This window comes from Prenolepis imparis, unplaced genomic scaffold, assembly GCF_030444845.1.
Source record: "Prenolepis imparis isolate NDT839.2.m4 unplaced genomic scaffold, iyPreImpa1.0 SCAF_11, whole genome shotgun sequence".
NCBI lineage: Eukaryota > Metazoa > Arthropoda > Insecta > Hymenoptera > Formicidae > Prenolepis > Prenolepis imparis.
This window is the reverse complement of record NW_028141169.1, coordinates 3,312,360-3,332,172: the sequence shown is the minus strand read 5'-3', so window position 1 is coordinate 3,332,172 and position 19,813 is coordinate 3,312,360. Positions and strand designations below refer to the sequence as shown.

The following is a 19,813-nucleotide window of genomic DNA, read 5'->3' as shown; positions in this document are numbered from 1 at the left end:
TAATATATCTATTTTAATAAGATCATCAAAAATCAGCTCTTTTGTTTTGTCAAAGAATTTGTCATCAAAATTATATATTACATATGTCATTTTAATGACAAATTCATTACATGTATATGTAACATTGTTACTATTGTCGCATGGCAGATACACCACATATGCAATAACGAAACCATTTTATTAAATAATTTTTTTGAAATATGATTATTCGCAACACACGTAGCTAATCGATTGAATGATATTTTCACGAAAGAACTATTGAAAAACAAATAAACTCCGATTAACGCTATATCGTAACATAAACGTATCGTGTTGATACTGGCATGTGTGTCAATGGCATGTTTATTTTTCAGTCTAACAGATAATCAAGAAAAGACAGACTTGGAATTAAAGGCAAACCAATAAAAAAATTGATAAAAAGACCATTTACGACAGTAACGGGCGTGACTCATGAAATGATAATTCTAATATATGTATAATTTTCGTTCCATACATGAAAAATGCATTTACTTATTGTAACGTAATTTTGCGCACACGTGTGACAAATTAAGTAACTTTTAATAAATCTTATTAGACTAATAATAATATATCATTGATATATATAAAAAAGCAAATATTGATCTTTATTAATATTGATCTTTAATCACGAGAGACAGATAAGAATGATGTGTTTAAGATTGATTTATACAGCTTTTCGAAAAATATGATAGATTGCCGAAAAAGAGGCAAAGCTCGATTTAATAGAATTTAGGGGATCTCCACCACGTGTGGTCGTCCCCTAGTTTAATCTTCTTTCCCCTACGCGTTTATTATACCGACAAAAAGCTTTAAAACTATTTTACGCTATCGAGACGTAGCCTCAACGCATATTGAAATTAGCAAAATTGTCGGTAGCAGTCTCAAATAACCATCGCATTTGCCGAGGGGAAAAGATGAATGTTTGCGCGTTGCGAAGAGAATAGTGGAAGAAAATCACTGGTCCATCGTGTCAATTTTAAATAACGCTAATGTCGCTAATCTAGATGATTCTAATCGCTGCGAAACCAGCCTTTGTTTCTAACTTTTTGCGTTATACAGCTAAGGAAGCATAGCGTGTGATAATGTGATTTATAACATGATTTTAATGCATTGCGTGTCATAGTTTATCTGCGTAAAATAATGCGTATGATGAATAGAAAAGATTTCCTCTAAAATTTGTAGATAAATATTTGTAAGTTTGAACTTAAGATGATTAGCACATTAATGTATATAACACGTACATTCATTTTTCAAGATTTTTATAATACATGCATTTTCATAATGATACACCTATATCGACCTATATAAGTTGTACAAGAAGATTTCGCTGATCGCGAAAGTGGGTTGACGCAAAATATATTAAATCTTTTACATTATCTCACATTACGTAAACCGTTTATATCAGAGAAATGCGAACATATGAGAGAAGCAATTTTATAAAACGACGCGAATAAATAGATTGAGGAATATTTTCCTATCTTGAGAAGAGAGAATCGAGAAGAGAGTCGTAAAATAAATAATCCTGCAGGCGAAACGAAAATCCAATCGATTATCACTAAATATCAATGGAATTTTCATATACCTTTGAGGTAAAAGGTCAAAGGTCAATTATCTTCTGAATACTTTACTTTCTAATAACCTCGTGTTCTTTTCCACTCTTTCTCAAATAAGTCCTGCAACCTGTATTCATACGTAATTTTTTGTGTGCTAACGTTACATTTTTCTGACTGAAAAAATATTTATATATTCTCACGATTCGTATATACATATATACATCTTGCGTTTCTCTATATCTGGAATTCGCTAGTTTGAAACAGCAAGCGTGTATTTTTGTTTCTTGTAATTTTAACGTGTAATTCTACCTTTCAGCCAAGCTATTTCACCCAAACCGTTTATGAAATTTTTCAACAGCGACCATTTTTCTTAATTGACTAAGATAACTTTTTACTATCAATCTGTCGATCATCTGGATTATCTGGATCATCGCAACATCAATTAAGTTAGATTATATTCATTTAATCTGAGCTAATTGTCTTACGCTTAGTCGAGCGTTGTTTATCGATTTTGAAAAATTTATTTTCTCCAAAACAGCAATAACCGATTACGATGTAGAGAAAAATTAAATTAATTATTTAGAAAATGACAAATATAATAAATAATTATGTCCACGCGCTAACATGTTTTTTGACAAATGCTATTATCTGAATATTATTTGAAATTTATGTTTGATTCATCGTTAGGACTAAAGTTACAAGTTGATAATGACATGCAATAAAATAATAAACGTATGATGTGTACATGCATATGTTTAATACGTAAACAATAAAAATTTCCAGGTAAAACAAACAGATGTTTCACATTTGCATTTCAGAGAAACAGCACAGTTTTCATTTCTTCGTAAACAGAATACTCTCTTAACATACTTATTTGTTTTTAATAATTAATTCGCATAACAAATGAAAGCAACGTTGTTGATATACATATATAGATAAAAGTTGTTGTATATTTTATATCGTCTGTTTTCGCATGTTTTTTTTCTACATGCTATTGATATACATATAGATAACTTGCAATTATATGCCGCGCGTCAATCATCGACTCTGTCTCAACGAGCTAGCCGATTTTTTCCAGGTTCTCTGCCCCGATAACGATAGTCGCAACATTCAAGAATCAAGCACATGTAAGTGTTGATAAGGGAATCCATACATAATGACGTCACTTGGGTTAAAGTGCGGGTCAGCACGTGATCGACCAGCTATATATTGCGAAATAATTATTCTCTCACGATTTTTACCGGATTCAGCAATACGTGACAATAATTATACATGTGAATAATTATGAATATAAGCTTGAAAAACACATCACTTAAATGATCGACTAGCAATAAGTCAATTTGCATTTGATATTGCAAGATAAATTTAATACCGACATATGTATCGGAATTAAATGCATTTCGTGCAAATTTTGTAAACACTGATTAATACAATTAATTACACATTGTTTTAATTTTTTGAAATTATATGTATATGGTTTTTACATTTCAGCAATTATGACATTTGAATTATATTTGAGTCCATTTCACTTGTATAAACAGTTTTGTTGTTAACAGAAACTCTTATTACATTTGTCGAAAGAAAAGAAAAATAATATTAATTAAAGTGTTTATATTTACATTGTAAGTTAATAATGTTTTTGATAATCTATAAACAGTATTATTAATTTTAATGAAAAGAAAAATAAGTTGCCTTTTTCTCAATATATTTGTAGGTATCAATGCGTTTTCTTTCTTGAAGCTATCAGTGCGTTTTCTTTCTTGAAGTTAAGAAATCCTTTTGAGAAATTTTTATGATGGATATCGATACGCTGAAATTGATTGACACGCTTTATCTGCTATCACGTCGATAGCACGTTTCAGTTTCTGTGTTCTTATATCTTTTCAGCCTTTCATTCTTTGAGAGTCGACATCGAGTGCATCTCGAGAATCTCGAGCAAACAAGTTACGATCCAATATAAATACGACAAAAATAAAATCCTCTGTTAGCGAATATAAATTTTTCACTATTGTAAGACTGCTTCTTCGATTTGCAGAATCGACCCATTTGGTGGCATTAATTAATCATTATCGTGATGGTTTAAAATCATTAATATATTAATGTGTTATTTATATAGCATATTATAAATTTTTCATTATATTAATATTAATGAATGCAGTGATGTTATTATTAATTATTTATTAATTAATCTGATTGACCATTGTATTTTTCAAAGTAATTATTAATTACTAATTACGATTGTATCATACATATATAAAAAAGTGTAATATACGAGAGAGAATAAAATAGAAAAGAGTAACTTGAATAACGAATGGAATAAAATTAATTAAGCAATTAAGCAACAAGAATATAATTATGCCACGTGAATATTATAAGGATGCTACTTGTGCACGTCTTCTCGGAGCTCCATCGACTGCATTGCTTAGTAGCTGAAGAGATTCGCCACCACGACGATGAGCACAATGATGGAGGATGCACTAACGTCAGACGTTGCTGGTCCTCATGTCGCAGCCGCTTCACGAGTAAATAAAGAAGCACGCGTGGACAGACAAGAATGTATTCAATTGGACTATGTATTTCTATCCGTGTCCTTCCCTTTTTCTCTCTCTATCTCTCTTCTCTATTCACTCATTCACATATACGCGGACATGCACGTGTACACACCACGTTGCACCACGTAATGTCTACGCAACGTCTACGCACCGCGATGTACGCCGGTGGACTGTTTACCATCGGGTGACAGCCAGATGATAACTTCCGATCACACTCTTCTCGGTACTTGGGTACCAGTAAGCGACCAGCAATCGCGGTCAGTCGCAGCACAACCAGTCGGTGGCTGGCAGCAGCGCGGAGACAGTCATCCGGTGATTCTGATAAGGAAACTCCGCCCAGATAGTGCCGAGATATGCTCCAGAATCCGGTCGGATTGTCCCACGGAGAGGGGAATCATTTTGTCATTTCGAAATCGTGACGATGACAGTCGTCGAGCAGAGGGGATCGTCAGTTCATCCAAATACTGGTTTGAAGAAACTATACACTTGTGTAATACACTCTCGATTTTAATATGAATATATTTATAAAAAAGGAATTGATTTCCGGTTGCTGAAGATACATTACCAATTTTTTCCAAGTAGCATTGAATGTGTAAATCGTATGTTTAATCGAAAAGTTCATTCTTCAGTCTGATATCGCATATCGCAGACTGATGAACGTCAATGTTCAAAGAAGATTAAAATAAATAAATAAAATAGATAAAATCGACCGATATGTACATATATAAGTAGTGATTAAAAAAATATCTTATATTGCCACAATTTCTGAGTTCAATTATCTTCTTAAAATTAAACAGTGCGAAAAAGACAATATTACATTGTACGCATGTTTTAATGGTTGCAGCACACACATTGTGGTTTCTCAGATAAACCGGATAAACAAAATTCTTCATATATATTTTGTGTTTTTCCATTTTCATTTCAGTATTTTTGTTAATATTAGTTTTATCAAAATATTTATGCTACACTTTGTATACTATAAATAATATAAAATTAATCTTGTAAAAATAATATAATGAAAAGTGAGATAAGAAATACACTGATTATGTGTGAATCAGCGTTCGTAAAATAATTAGCTCGGTAATATTGAAAACGCAAAATATGGAGATTACACGACATAAAAATACTAAAATATTATCTTGCTTTTATCTCTCGTAATTCCAAGCTAGTTTTGCTAATGACAATTTAAATGACAATTTAATTGATTATCTGATTTATCATGTATCTGATAATCATGCATCATCGATTGCACATCGGACTGCATTATTGCTACGATAATGAGTTTGACGTGCGAATGCGTCGTTGCTTTGTGAATACTAGCATATACACATATGGACATAGTAGTCAGAAGTTCTGCATTTATGATTAGCTTACACAAGAAGGGAAAGATTTGCATATATTATGCTGCGTACATTAGAAACATGCGTCATATTTTTTGTTTCTTATTTGTATAAATTATTTCCTTTAAAAGGCAACACATGTGTATTCGTCAATAATATGCTGACGTTTCATTATTTTACTTTTCCATAATCGTCAATAGTAAATATTATTTTTTTACGTATCTTTTAATTAGCAGATATATAAAAAATTGAAATAACTCTATATATAAAAATAAATATTTAATCATAAAAAAATCAGTAAAATTACAGTATTACAAGCTCATTATATACATATATGCAAAAAAATTTATTCAAGCAATTATTTCCGATAGCAAAGAGTCTTAATTAGCATACTATAGCGCGTAATCTACAGAGAGGGAAATAGCAGAATATGTTATAAATCATTAATTGTGCAAATGTCCATTGCGTGCTGTATTTGTGATAAGTCATACCCACGAGAGATCAATTCGTATAATTATGCATTATATATCTAAGGATCATTTTACGGGCCTCTATATGTTTATGACTCAAATTTTAATCAACAATTATACTCACACACACACAATTACTTTTTAATACCTATATAATTAAGTTACTATAAAGAATATTTGTACACATAGACAAAGAATTATTAATAACATTACTAACATAAAAATTACATAACAATTGCATTAGAAGAATTGTTATACAAGAAAAAATAAAATTTTTCAAAATTATTTAAATTTATTTAAATTGTTTTCACACACCTTACACTTAATATAAAGATATCTAAAGTTTTTAAAATTATATATTTGTATATCTATGCATGTATATTGTATGACTCTGGTTTCTGTTATATAATTAATAATTAATAATTTTCAATTTTTGAAGAGAATTCCGTTTAGGATTTTTATATATAAAAATATTATTTTATATATGTATATACACACGCATAAGATTCCGCTATAACAATAAATATACAATAGAAGTAGATCTATTGTGAAGGAGAATCATTTTGTTATTTTTTAACGAGTTTTTATAATTTTTTACCATCTTTTTATTATGCAATCGCTTGTTTAAATTCCCTTTTATGTAAATCCTTAGATTTCTATCTTTACCCGTATTTTTACGATGACAAATGATGTGAACCACTAAGAACCAGAGATAGCTAGTTAATACCAATTCGAAGATAATACGAACATAATTAGGCGCAGATGCTTTTGCACAACAGATAAAAAATTATGCGCTCGTGCTCGGAATATAGCGTATTATTGCCATGTGTTTCATTATCAGAGATTACATGATAGCCGCAAAAGCGTGTTTGTCACATGAAGGAACAATTCGTTATCACTTTCGCGATGCACGATGAGAGACACGAGAGACACGCTGTCTAGCAGAGAATCAAATAATGCCGTTGCAAACTTTCGTATGCACAGTATTGTTGCGCAACATATAATGTACATATTTCACAATTCATATCTTTCCTCTAACTGTTAAAAATGTAATGATTTTTCTCCAGATTCTTGTTATCTAAAAAAACACTATACTATCAGTTACACTTTGTATCATATTTATATTTTTATTCAATCATTTATTTGCGAGTAAGTAAGGAAAACTATCTATCACTATAAACGATAATGATTATTACAGAATGCTCTCGTATCATTTAATGAAGAAATTTAATGAATAATTTTTCAGCGAAAAATTTGGAATCGAAAAGAATTTCTCATAGCGAAAATTTGATCAAAAATTTATTTCCTTATGTTTTAAAATTAAATATAAAATATATTTATAAAAAATTTTAAAATTAATTATAAAATATATTTCTCCCCTCAGTTAAAAGAAATTATTAAATAAACTGATTTAATACGATTTTCAATTTTATTCGTGTTTCATTCAAGAAAATTCTATATAATATGTTAAATGTAATTGGAAAAATCTCTTTCTCTCTCTCTTTCTAATATAAATGTAAGTAGAGATGTAATCAGAAAATCCTTTTAGAGATTTTTATTAGGGAAAAATTAACTCTATTCATCATGTGACTTACGTGATATGCATGAGAAAGTTATCATTCTTTACAACGAACACGTGCCTCTCGCGTTAAACCGCTCTCAATTAGCGTCTGTTTAAGCACTGTGAGTCTTTTTAGAGCCAATCAGTACACACTTAAGACTCGTAAATAGTGTTTCGTGGCATTGACAACTCGTCATTTTCCTCGTTACCTCTCGGCACGGCCGATCTATTGTCTGACGATAAATTAGATAGTACAAAACCAGCATATGTGCGTTAATTGCATGTGAGACCAATTTAACGCGTGTCTCGTGCGAACACGTGATTAAATGATAACGCCTAATCCTCATCCCGTCATAATGACACGTAAGACGACTAGCCAACAGAATCTTTCGGCAATTGCCGAGTGACTCATAATATCTGCCAAATAGTTTTATGCTCTGGTATCACAAGTCGTTGCTTCATGAGTTATTTTCATTTCAAATAAACGGCAAACGTAAAACGTATATATTTTCTCTCTCCATGTAGTAATTATAAAAAATATTATGTTTATTAAATAACTTTTTTACCAATTATATAAAATATAAACGCATATTTTTAAAAAGGTAAATGTTTATATTACATTTTCGTTATTTCATCACTTTATCTTTAAAGCAATGTAGAATCATGAATTACGATGGTTACGTGATCAATGACAAGCTGATATCTCTTGTGGATGATATCCTCAATAATACAATCCATATAGAATGTTAATCTAGTCTGAACTAGTTTGGAGTAGTTTGGATTCACGTCGAGTCCACGTACCAATGATGTACCATCGATAATTTAATATTATACAGTTTCGTTTCTCAAATAAATTTAATCTATTACTCATTATTTGATCTCTTTATTAAATAAAATATCAAACATTTGCATATTATAATATCACTTACTGACTATAATTTACTATATTCTTGTTCAAATAACATGCATTAATAAAGAGTTTTTGCAATATCGTATTTTGAATACGCTGAAATTCTGTATTTACAGTATCCATATATTATCATGGCAATATGTAACATATATTATAATTCATTATGTTAATGTCATTTTACACGTCATTTAGCATTTATTCGAAATACGTTATTGCAGAGAGTCTTTAACATATTTGCTATACATGTGTTCTTACCTCCTGATTTACTGGCAGTCTTGAATACACCCTGATTGTAACTTTCTTTCCTTCACAATTTGATGATGTTCTATCAAACTGTCCGCATAACCACAGGAAGTCACACTTTGTACGCGCGAATAAAATCGATGACTCGATTTTGATCACCACCGAGGAGAGAGTTTTGATATTTTCTTAATTAAGATCTTCTATGAAATCTCCTCCCGTGCGCGACGTTTCAAAGATTTCATGCTGAAAAAAATTGGGAAAGTCGGAGAACGTAAGTTTTCAATTATTTGCAACAATTTCTTAAGAATGGAAGAAAGGACAGATTGAATTAAATACAGGGAGGTGGAAGATTAAATTAAACTATCTCTGTAGAAAAATTATATACAGGGATTGAATAAAATGTTTTACTCGAGATACTTTTATAAATACAAAAATTTACTGCAGAAAAATTTGTTCCCAGTCAACACAGTTTATAGAAATTAAATACAATATAAGGCACATACAATTGGATATTAAACAAGTTGTAAGTTTCGTAAAAAGAAAGAAGAATTATACACGAAAGTAAGGAAAGTTAAAGTTATATTAAAGTTACTTTTTAATAAAATCGATAAAATCGCTCCCAGAATATTATTCCGAAAAACTGGAATAAAATCGAAAAGCGATAACTTTTAAATATGAGAATGTTCATCGTCGATTCGGAGTTTAATCTCGCCTTGACCTGTCGACAGCAAATTGTAGGAATTAATGCCGTCTATAAAAAGCTGACGTTACAAATTCATGCAACCTTCACTATATCCGCCCTATCGCTCGCAACTGCAACTGCCACAAACGTAATATCGAACGCAAGCCGCCCTTCGCGCCCTTCGCGCCCTTCGCGTTTAACATGGACTTTCTCTTCTGTTTCTAAAGGTGCTTACAATGCATCGATAATTACGATAAGAGAATATAAATGATAGCCTGATACCGAATTTTGCTCGAGTCGACACACTAAATATTTTTTTCTTTATTTATGTATTATTTAGATTTTGTAAAGTACTTTTACTCTGGATATTTTATAAATTATTGTTGCTATTAATATTTTAACTTCGGAGTCAGTGAGGCATGATATCAGCATTGATATCAAGGCTATCTCGATACAAAAGTTTGAATAAAAGAATGAACAATCTTTTATGAGCAATATAATTCTTCATTATACTTTCGTGTAATATATACATTAATTATTTATTTTTATTATTAATTAGTTATTAATAAAAATCTTTTTACATTATATATATGATAACGCTTGCGATATTTGACGGAATGATTTAAAATATCAATATACTACATGCGATTTATTATACGCATATTTAATTATCTCTAATTCTACTGTCAAGTTAAGCCTAATTTATACTATGGATTATTTTATTTAAATCTCTACAAATAAAACTGTGTTTGTGTAATATCATAAAAATAGAATTTACTAGCGAGAAAAGACATCTGTCAATATTGAATTTTAAGTTGATGCCTTTTTAAGATACGAATAAGTTTATTCCACGATATTAATAGAATACCAATTTTAAATATTATCTTTCCTTTCCACTTTTTTCCTTTTCATTGAGTTTACATCGGGAATAAAAAGCCAACATTACAACACAATCTCTAACAAAAAGAAAATTAAAGGAATAAAATATTAAATAGCACAGAAAGAGAATCAAATAAAAATTAAGCACAAGCCTCAAATAGCAACTGAATGATAAGGAGAAAAAATCTCGTCTGTATTGAACGACGCTTATTACTGCACTGAGAAAAAAATACTGTTAAATCAACAACATTTTTGTAGTTAAATTTTATTTTATTAATAATATCATTGAATTAATAAAATAAAATTTAACTACAAAAATGTTGTTGATTCAACAGTATTTTTTTTCAGTGTGAGAAAGTTTAGTGACTCTCAATAAGAATCGCGTGTAATAACTGTCCGCAACATGAAACGTGGAAGACATACGATACGATGCAACGAGGCAAATTATTTTTTTCGTGTTCGACCGCATGACAAATCGTGAAATAAGACACGTCGATTTATTTATGAATCACGACGACAACGATACGTTTGCAAGAAATTTTTCGACAACATCGAACGAGGGAAAATGGTCAATGCACGAAGATACATCAATAATGTACAGAGTCATGTTTTTTAGGGATATATTCGACAACAATACTTTCTTTCACACACATCTTATATCTCTATTTATATATAAATTTATTTTATTTATAATTAATTTTATTTTATTTATAAAAGTACTCATGAAATATAAATGTATTATTTTTGTTTAGTATTTCTTTCGGAGCACATAAAAAAGGCAAAAATGAGTAAATATGTAGATAAGAGAGAGAATATTTGAAACATTTAATTTTGAATGCATAATATAAGAGTGTTTTTTCACTATTATTTTTTATAATAGTTATCTTTTATCTCAATTAGATTTTGTTGTTTTCAGAGAACCTCGAAGATATCCTTCTTTAAATTTTATAATTTTTATAATTTAAAGAACCGTAATGATTTTTGGGACATCTTTTGTGATTACGTGAATATATAATAAAAAATTCGATCTCGATTATTCTTATTTATATACATATACATATATAAGATTCCCTTCCCTTTACTTTTTTTTATTAAAGAGTATTCTTTATATACACGAGAAATGTTCCCCTAATTTATATTTCTAATATTATTATATTAGTAATATTATATTAAAAATATTCAGTTCCCCAAGATATTCATATTCAGATTACTGCTATTCGAATCTTATTACGAAGCAAGCATGTGCAATCATTTGACAGGTGTTCATCTGAATAATAATGCGACACGCAAAGGAGAAAAACGTGATTCTGGGATTCTATGATATTTCTAAGAAAATATGAATCTTTTCTCGATTGTAAATAAGCATCGTTATGAAGTAACGACAAAGCTTCATTTAAATTTAAGTATTCTTGTATAATCAATTATGCATTTCGAGAAATATCGTTGAAATAATAAATGAATCAATGTACGTACATTCAGATGAATAACTGAACAAGCGATGCGATATATACTTCACAAATGCTATCTTTCACGTGAATGAGGGAAAAAATCTCGTAAGAACTTCTTTGCTAGATATATTATAGAAGAAAAAGTAAGAATATCTTTTCTTTCTCACGCTTTCTTTTCCTTTTGAAAAAAAAAAAATCGCGGAAAAGCGGAACGACTCTTGCATTCGTGATCAAGCCAACTAATATAGTTCGCTTATATCCGACGACTTCATCTTTAGTAAACTTTAGTAAACTTTTAGATACAATTATCAGAAATATAACTGTTTTTTTTTTCTGAGCACGTAGCGCATTAATTTAAATGTTGCGCTAAAGTTAGCTGATCTATGTGTAGCTGAAATTACCCCAAAAACCTGTTCTTTAATACCAAGTAAATACGAGTTATACGAGTATTGCAAAGATGCAGAAAGATGAAATAAAAGAACAATATTTATATTAAAAGGAGCAGCAGAGGATAAAAAATGTATACGCACGCAGATTTTCTCGCACGCGAGCGAGAAAACAAATCCAAGAGTGCCTCTCTCGTTTCTGTCGTGTCACCCCGGATGTGTGTATTCACGGAATGAAGATGAAAGAAAAGTGCAAGAGGGAACGGGTAAGGCACGTCGCGCACGAGATCTAGGGATCCTTCTTTCCCGATTGACGGGCGAGTCGCATCCTCCCGCAGGGCGAGGACGAAGGACAACGTCGGCGTGCAACGACGACGTCCCCGTGTCAACCCTCGGACCTTTAGACGAAGGACCGACACGGAAGGAAGGAGCGTGCGACGCGTGTCCGCGGCGCGAGAGTACTGCTCGTAGCAAAAGGTGGAGGCGCTTCCACGCTCTTCGGTATTGATCCACGTGGACGACACTCCTCTCCGCGTTTGTTCGACCAGCCCCGTCGTTTCTCTTCTTCGTATATAGCGTTCATCGGCAATCTGTTGTCTCGGTTGTTTGCGCTCTCGTTGTCTCAGAAGGGCATCTGCCTGTTTCGACGAAGATTTTTTTGACAGATCAATAATTATCATAAATGGTCAAAGAAGGTAGACGATGTCGCAGGTGCTATTCGGAAGAGGGAAGAAAAGATAGACGAAGTTGGGGATATATGTACATATCAGTGAACGACCCATCAACACTTCGGTTCCATACATTTTTGAAATGTATGTAAATTCTTGAAATATGTATGTATGTATATAGTCTTTGACCTTTCGTAACGCATGCGATAGGAATAAATGAAACACAAATATGACAATATGTATATACAAGCCTCCACAAAAACGCCAAAAAAATGGATAAAAGAATCTTATTTGTGTATCTTTCCATATCCCAAGTTTTCTTAAATTTAAATATAAATAGGATTTTTTGATATATTTTAATATTATTATGCTTGTAAATAGAAATATCATTATTCTTTGTCATAAATGTTTATTTACAAAGATATTAAGATCATGCATTATTAATCATTGTTTTTCTCTAGAATATATGTATACAGATATTTATTTTTCATGATTAATATATCTTAGGAATTTTAGTATCAGGTACTAATAATTACTACTGCAGCTGCGGAATTTATGATATTAAGATTATATAATTTTATAGTGAGATTATTTTACACATAGATCGATATTTGGTTTTTAAAGATTTATTATTGCCAAAACTCGAATCGATCTCTCGCGTACATACAAATCTTTCTAGTTGTATTATAAAATTTTCAACAAACGAGATCGGAGCAAAGATTACCAAGTCTATGGACCCAAGTCCGGAGGGTGGCTCAACAGGACATTGGCACAAGGTGAAAGGATGTCTGAAGGTCGTTCGTTGCTCCCAAAGAATACGGTCGCCGACACAAAGTTAATTGCTTCAGTTTCTTGCTCAGTTAAAACTTAATAGACTAATTCACATTTGTATAAACGACGTATGTATAAACTGAAAAAAAATACAATTCCATTTCTAAAAAGTGCATGTTAAGTCGATTCTCGAAAGTCTCGAAGTATTGTTGCCTCTTTTCCGCAATGCTGATTGGTTCTCTGTCGATTCGCGTTGTGTGTTATATTCGTAGCATCGAAAGACTGTCATCGCGAGGGTTAACAGTTAGTAGTTTGACCAAAATAAAATAAAATAAAATAATAATGTTTTAAATAATATGTGATAATACTTTAAGCTTAATTAATATTTTTGACATTCGCGTTGTGTGTTATATTCGTAGCATCGAAAGGCTGTCATCGCGAGGGTTAGCAGTTAGCAGTTTGACAGTTAGTCTAAAATAAAATTAAATAAAATAATAATATGTTTTAAATAATATGTGATAATACTTTAAGCTTGATTAATATTTTTGACATTCGCGTTGTGTGTTATATTCGTAACATCGAAAGGCTGTCATCGCGAGGGTTAGCAATTAGCAGTTTGACAGTTAGTCCAAAAAGTAAAATAAAATAATGTTTTAAATAATATGTTATTATACTTTAAACTTGATTAATATTTTGGCGGAAAAGAGGCAAAAATACTTGCGAGAATCGACTTAATGTCTTTTTTAGAAAAAGATTAGAATAACAAAAGCGCGCGTTACGCCATTCCTCGATTTTAAATAAAAAATTAATATTTTTATATAAAGTTTGTTTAAACTTGGTTAATATTTTTTGATAGAAATCAGATGATTAAAGCATTACATTGCTAATTAAATTTTAACATAAAAATATGTTATAAAATTTAATATAATAATGTTATAAATAATATGTTATAATGCCTTATCTGTGCGATTAATATTTTTTGACAGAAATCAACTGATAGCTGTTATAAATATTAATCGAATTTAAGGAATTATAATACATTATTTAAAACATATTATTATTTTAAATGTTATAACATATTCTTATTTTAAGAATTAATTAGCAATTTTACGTTTTAATCAGCTGATTTCTGTAACAAAAATATTAATCGAGGATAAAATATTACAACATATTATTCACAACATATTGCTATATATTTTAATTATTATAACATATTATTATTTTAAAATTTAATTAGCTCGCTATATTAATATTTTTTAATTTATTCATTTAATTATAAAGTAATATATTTATTAAGTTAAAAATAGAAGTGAGACATAAATCCAAATTAACAATTAAGGTTCCGTAGCAATTTTTAAGGACAAATATTTCCTAAATTAGAGTCATAAATATATTTCGTCCGACACTTTTCGATAATTTTAATATAATTCGAATTGCGAATGCGCAGTAGAAATGAGTATCGACATCTATTACCGCGATATATGTATATAGTTACGCATAATATTAAAAATTAAAATTTTAAGCCGCTGACCCCATACGGCGCGGATTTATTTTACGTATATTAGACCAAAAAGTTTGTAGGCTGATATGGTGATGGTACCATCATAATGTGCAGGCAATGTACTGTTGAAATATATGAAAGATTAATTTTTGGCTCACTTTAAAATATTGAAAATTAAAACTTTTTACCCGCGAACCCCATACGGCGCGGATTCATTTTACGTATATTAGACCAAAAAGATTAATATTAGATAAATATTAGATTAATATTTTTTGACAGAAATCAGCTGATAGCTGTTATAAATATTAATCGAGTTTAAGGAATTATATATTACATTATTTAAAACAAATTATTTTAAATGTTATAACATATTCTTATTTTAAAAATTAATTAGCAAATTAACGTTTTAATCAGCTGATTTCTGTAACAAAAATATTAATCGAGGATAAGATATTACAACATATTATTTACAATATATTGCTATTTTAATTTTTATAACATATTACTATTTTAAAATTTAATTACATTACTATATTAATATTTTCTAATATATTTATTTAATTAAGAAGTAGTATATTTATTAAGTTAAGAATAGAAGTGAGACATGAATACAAATTTACAACTAAGGTTTCGTAGATATAATTTTTAAAACAAAAATTATTTTCTTAATTAGAGTCACAAATATATTTCGTCCGACATATTTCGATAATTTTGATATAATTCGAATTCCGAATGCGCAGTAGAAATGAGTTTCGACATATATTACCGCAATATATGCATGCAGTCACGCATAATTCGTAATAATGTGCAGACAATGTACTGTTAAAATGTATATAAGATTAATTTTTTGCACGTTTTGAAATATCGAAAATTAAAATTTTTAAGCCGCAAATCCCATACGGCGCAGATTTATATAACGTATATTAGACCAAAAAGGTAGTACGCTGGTATGCTTATTGTACAAAGATAATCTGCAAACAATACACTATTGAAATATATACACGATGAATTTTTGGCTCGCCTTAAAATATTAGAAATCGATACTTTTTTACAGTTGACCCTATGCGACGCAATCTTATTCTATTTATATAAAGTTAAAACATTTGTACGCTGGTGTCTGTTTGGTACCAAATGATTCTGTAATCAATGTACTATTAAAATGTATAATCGATGAAATTTTGGCTCGTCTTAAAATATTAGAAATAGATACATTTTTGCCGCTGACCCTATGCGACGCATCCCTATTTTATGTATATCATATTAAAAAATTTGTACGCTGGTGTCTGCATGGTACCAAAAGATTCTGTAATCAATGTGCTATTAAAATGTATAATCGATGAATTTTTGGCTCGTCTTAAAATATTAAAAATCGATACTTTTTTGCCGCTGACCCTATGCGACGCATCCATATCTTATGTATATCATATTAAAAAATTTGTACGCTGGTGTCTGATTGGTACGAAATAATTCTGTAATCAATGTACTATTAAAATGTATAATCGATGAATTTTTGGCTCGTCTTAAAATATTAGAAATTGATACTTATTTGACGCGGAGCCTGTGCGACGCATCATTATTTTATGATTATCGTATTAAAAAATTTGTACGCTGGTGTCTGCATGGTACCAAAAGATTCTGTAATCAATGTGCTATTAAAATGTATAATCGATGAATTTTTGGCTCGTCTATAAATATTAGAAATCGATACTTTTTTGCCGCTGACCCTATGCGACGCATCCATATCTTATGTATATCATATTAAAAAATTTGTACGCTGGTGTCTGATTGGAACGAAATAATTCTGTAATCAATGTACTATTAAAATGTATAATCGATGAATTTTTGGCTCTTCTTAAAATATTAGAAATTGATACTTTATTGACGCGGACCCTGTGCGACGCATCCCTATTTTATGTTTATCAAATTAAAAAATTTGTACGCTGGTGTCTGCTTGGTATCAAATAATTCTGTAATAAATGTACTATTAAAATGTATAATCGATGAATTTTTGGCTCTTCTTAAAATATTAGAAATTGATACTTTTTTGACGCGGACCCTGTGCGATGCATCCTTATTTTATGTTTATCAAATTAAAAAATTTGTACGCTGGTGTCTGCTTGCTATCAAATAATTCTGTAATCAATGTACTATTAAAATGTATAATCGATGAATTTTTGGCTCGTCTTAAAATATTAGAAATCGATACTTTCTTACCGCTGACCCTATGCGACGCATCCTTATTTTATGTATATCATATTAAAAAATTTGTACGCTGGTGTCTGCTTGGTACCAAATAATTCTGTAATTAATGTACTATTAAAATGTATAATCGATGAATTTTTGGCTCGTCTTAAAATATTAGAAATTGATACTTATTTGACGCGGAGCCTGTGCGACGCATCATTATTTTATGATTATCGTATTAAAAAATTTGTACGCTGGTGTCTGCATGGTACCAAAAGATTCTGTAATCAATGTGCTATTAAAATGTATAATCGATGAATTTTTGGCTCGTCTTAAAATATTAGAAATCGATACTTTTTTGCCGCTGACCCTATGCGACGCATCCATATGTTATGTATATCATATTAAAAAATTTGTACGCTGGTGTCTGATTGGAACGAAATAATTCTGTAATCAATGTACTATTAAAATGTATAATCGATGAATTTTTGGCTCTTCTTAAAATATTAGAAATTGATACTTTATTGACGCGGACCCTGTGCGACGCATCCCTATTTTATGTTTATCAAATTAAAAAATTTGTACGCTGGTGTCTGCTTGGTATCAAATAATTCTGTAATAAATGTACTATTAAAATGTATAATCGATGAATTTTTGGCTCGTCTTAAAATATTAGAAATCGATACTTTTTTGCCGCTGACCCATGCGACGCAACATTATTTTATGTATATCAAGTTAAAAAATTTGTACGCTGGTGTCTGCTTGGTACCAAATAATTCTGTAATTAATGTACTATTAAAATGTATAATCGATGAATTTTTGGCTCGTCTTAAAATATTAGAAATTGATACATTTATGCCGCTGACCCTATGCGACGTATCCTTAATTTATGTATAGCAAATGAAAAAGTTTGTACGCTGTTGTCTGCTTGGTACCAAAAGATTCTGTAATCAATGTACTATTAAAATGTATAATCGATGAATTTTTGGCTCTTCTTAAAATATTAGAAATTGATACTTTTTTGACGCGGAGCCTGTGCGACGCATCATTATTTTATGATTATCGTATTAAAAAATTTGTACGCTGGTGTCTGCATGGTACCAAAAGATTCTGTAATCAATGTGCTATTAAAATGTATAATCGATGAATTTTTGGCTCGTCTTAAAATATTAGAAATCGATACTTTTTTGCCGCTGACCCTATGCGACGCATCAATATCTTATGTATATCATATTAAAAAATTTGTACGCTGGTGTCTGATTGGAACGAAATAATTCTGTAATCAATGTACTATTAAAATGTATAATCGATGAATTTTTGGCTCTTCTTAAAATATTAGAAATTGATACTTTATTGACGCGGACCCTGTGCGACGCATCCCTATTTTATGTTTATCAAATTAAAAAATTTGTACGCTGGTGTCTGCTTGGTATCAAATAATTCTGTAATAAATATACTATTAAAATGTATAATCGATGAATTTTTGGCTCGTCTTAAAATATTAGAAATCGATACTTTTTTGCCGCTGACCCTATGCGACGCATCCATATCTTATGTATATCATATTAAAAAATTTGTACGCTGGTGTCTGATTGGAACGAAATAATTCTGTAATCAATGTACTATTAAAATGTATAATCGATGAATTTTTGGCTCGTCTTTAAATATTAGAAATCGATACTTTTTTACCGTTGACCCCATGCGACGCAACATTATTTTATGTATATCAAGTTAAAAAATTTGTACGCTGGTGTCTGTTTGGTACCAAATGGTTGTGTAATTAATTTACTATTAAAATGTATAATCGATGAATTTTTGGCTCGTCTTAAAATATTAGAAATCGATACTTATTTGCCGCTGACCCATGCGACGCAACATTATTTTATGTATATCAAGTTAAAAAATTTGTACGCTGGTGTCTGCTTGGTATCAAGTAATTCTGTAATCAATGTACTATTAAAATGTATAATCGATGAATTTTTGGCTCGTCTTAAAATATTAGAAATCGATACTTTCTTACCGCTGACCCTATGCGACGCATCCTTATTTTATGTATATCATATTAAAAAATTTGTACGCTGGTGTCTGCTTGGTACCAAATAATTCTGTAATTAATGTACTATTAAAATGTATAATCGATGAATTTTTGGCTCGTCTTAAAATATTAGAAATTGATACTTATTTGACGCGGAGCCTGTGCGACGCATCATTATTTTATGATTATCGTATTAAAAAATTTGTACGCTGGTGTCTGCATGGTACCAAAAGATTCTGTAATCAATGTGCTATTAAAATGTATAATCGATGAATTTTTGGCTCGTCTTAAAATATTAGAAATCGATACATTTTTGCCGCTGACCCTATGCGACGCATCCATATCTTATGTATATCATATTAAAAAATTTGTACGCTGGTGTCTGATTGGTACGAAATAATTCTGTAATCAATGTACTATTAAAATGTATAATCGATGAATTTTTGGCTCGTCTTAAAATATTAGAAATCGATACTTTTTTGCCGCTGACCCTATGCGACGCATCCATATCTTATGTATATCATATTAAAAAATTTGTACGCTGGTGTCTGATTGGTACGAAATAATTCTGTAATCAATGTACTATTAAAATGTATAATCGATGAATTTTTG

The 19,813-nt window shown here is 30.3% G+C and overlaps 1 protein-coding gene across 15 annotated transcripts in view; it reads right to left on the bottom strand.

The window, feature by feature from the left end:
• Ndae1 (Na[+]-driven anion exchanger 1) overlaps window positions 1–12,337 on the bottom strand; it is a 50,673-nt gene extending 38,336 nt beyond the window's left edge. For 6 of the 15 annotated variants that reach the window (XR_014426473.1, XM_083050364.1, XM_083050365.1 and 3 more), the window contains exon 1: window positions 3,956–4,544. Coding sequence is in view for 11 of the 15 variants with exons in the window: in XM_083050364.1 (XP_082906490.1) it covers window positions 3,956–3,990 (35 nt within the window). In the remaining 4 variants the exon portion in view is untranslated. Of the gene's footprint in view, window positions 1–3,955; window positions 4,546–8,659; window positions 8,891–12,186 lie in introns of those variants that run through there. The other 9 variants (XR_014426474.1, XM_083050373.1, XM_083050377.1 and 6 more) reach the window with 4 other exon arrangements.
• Window positions 12,338–19,813: the final 7,476 nt, after the last annotated feature.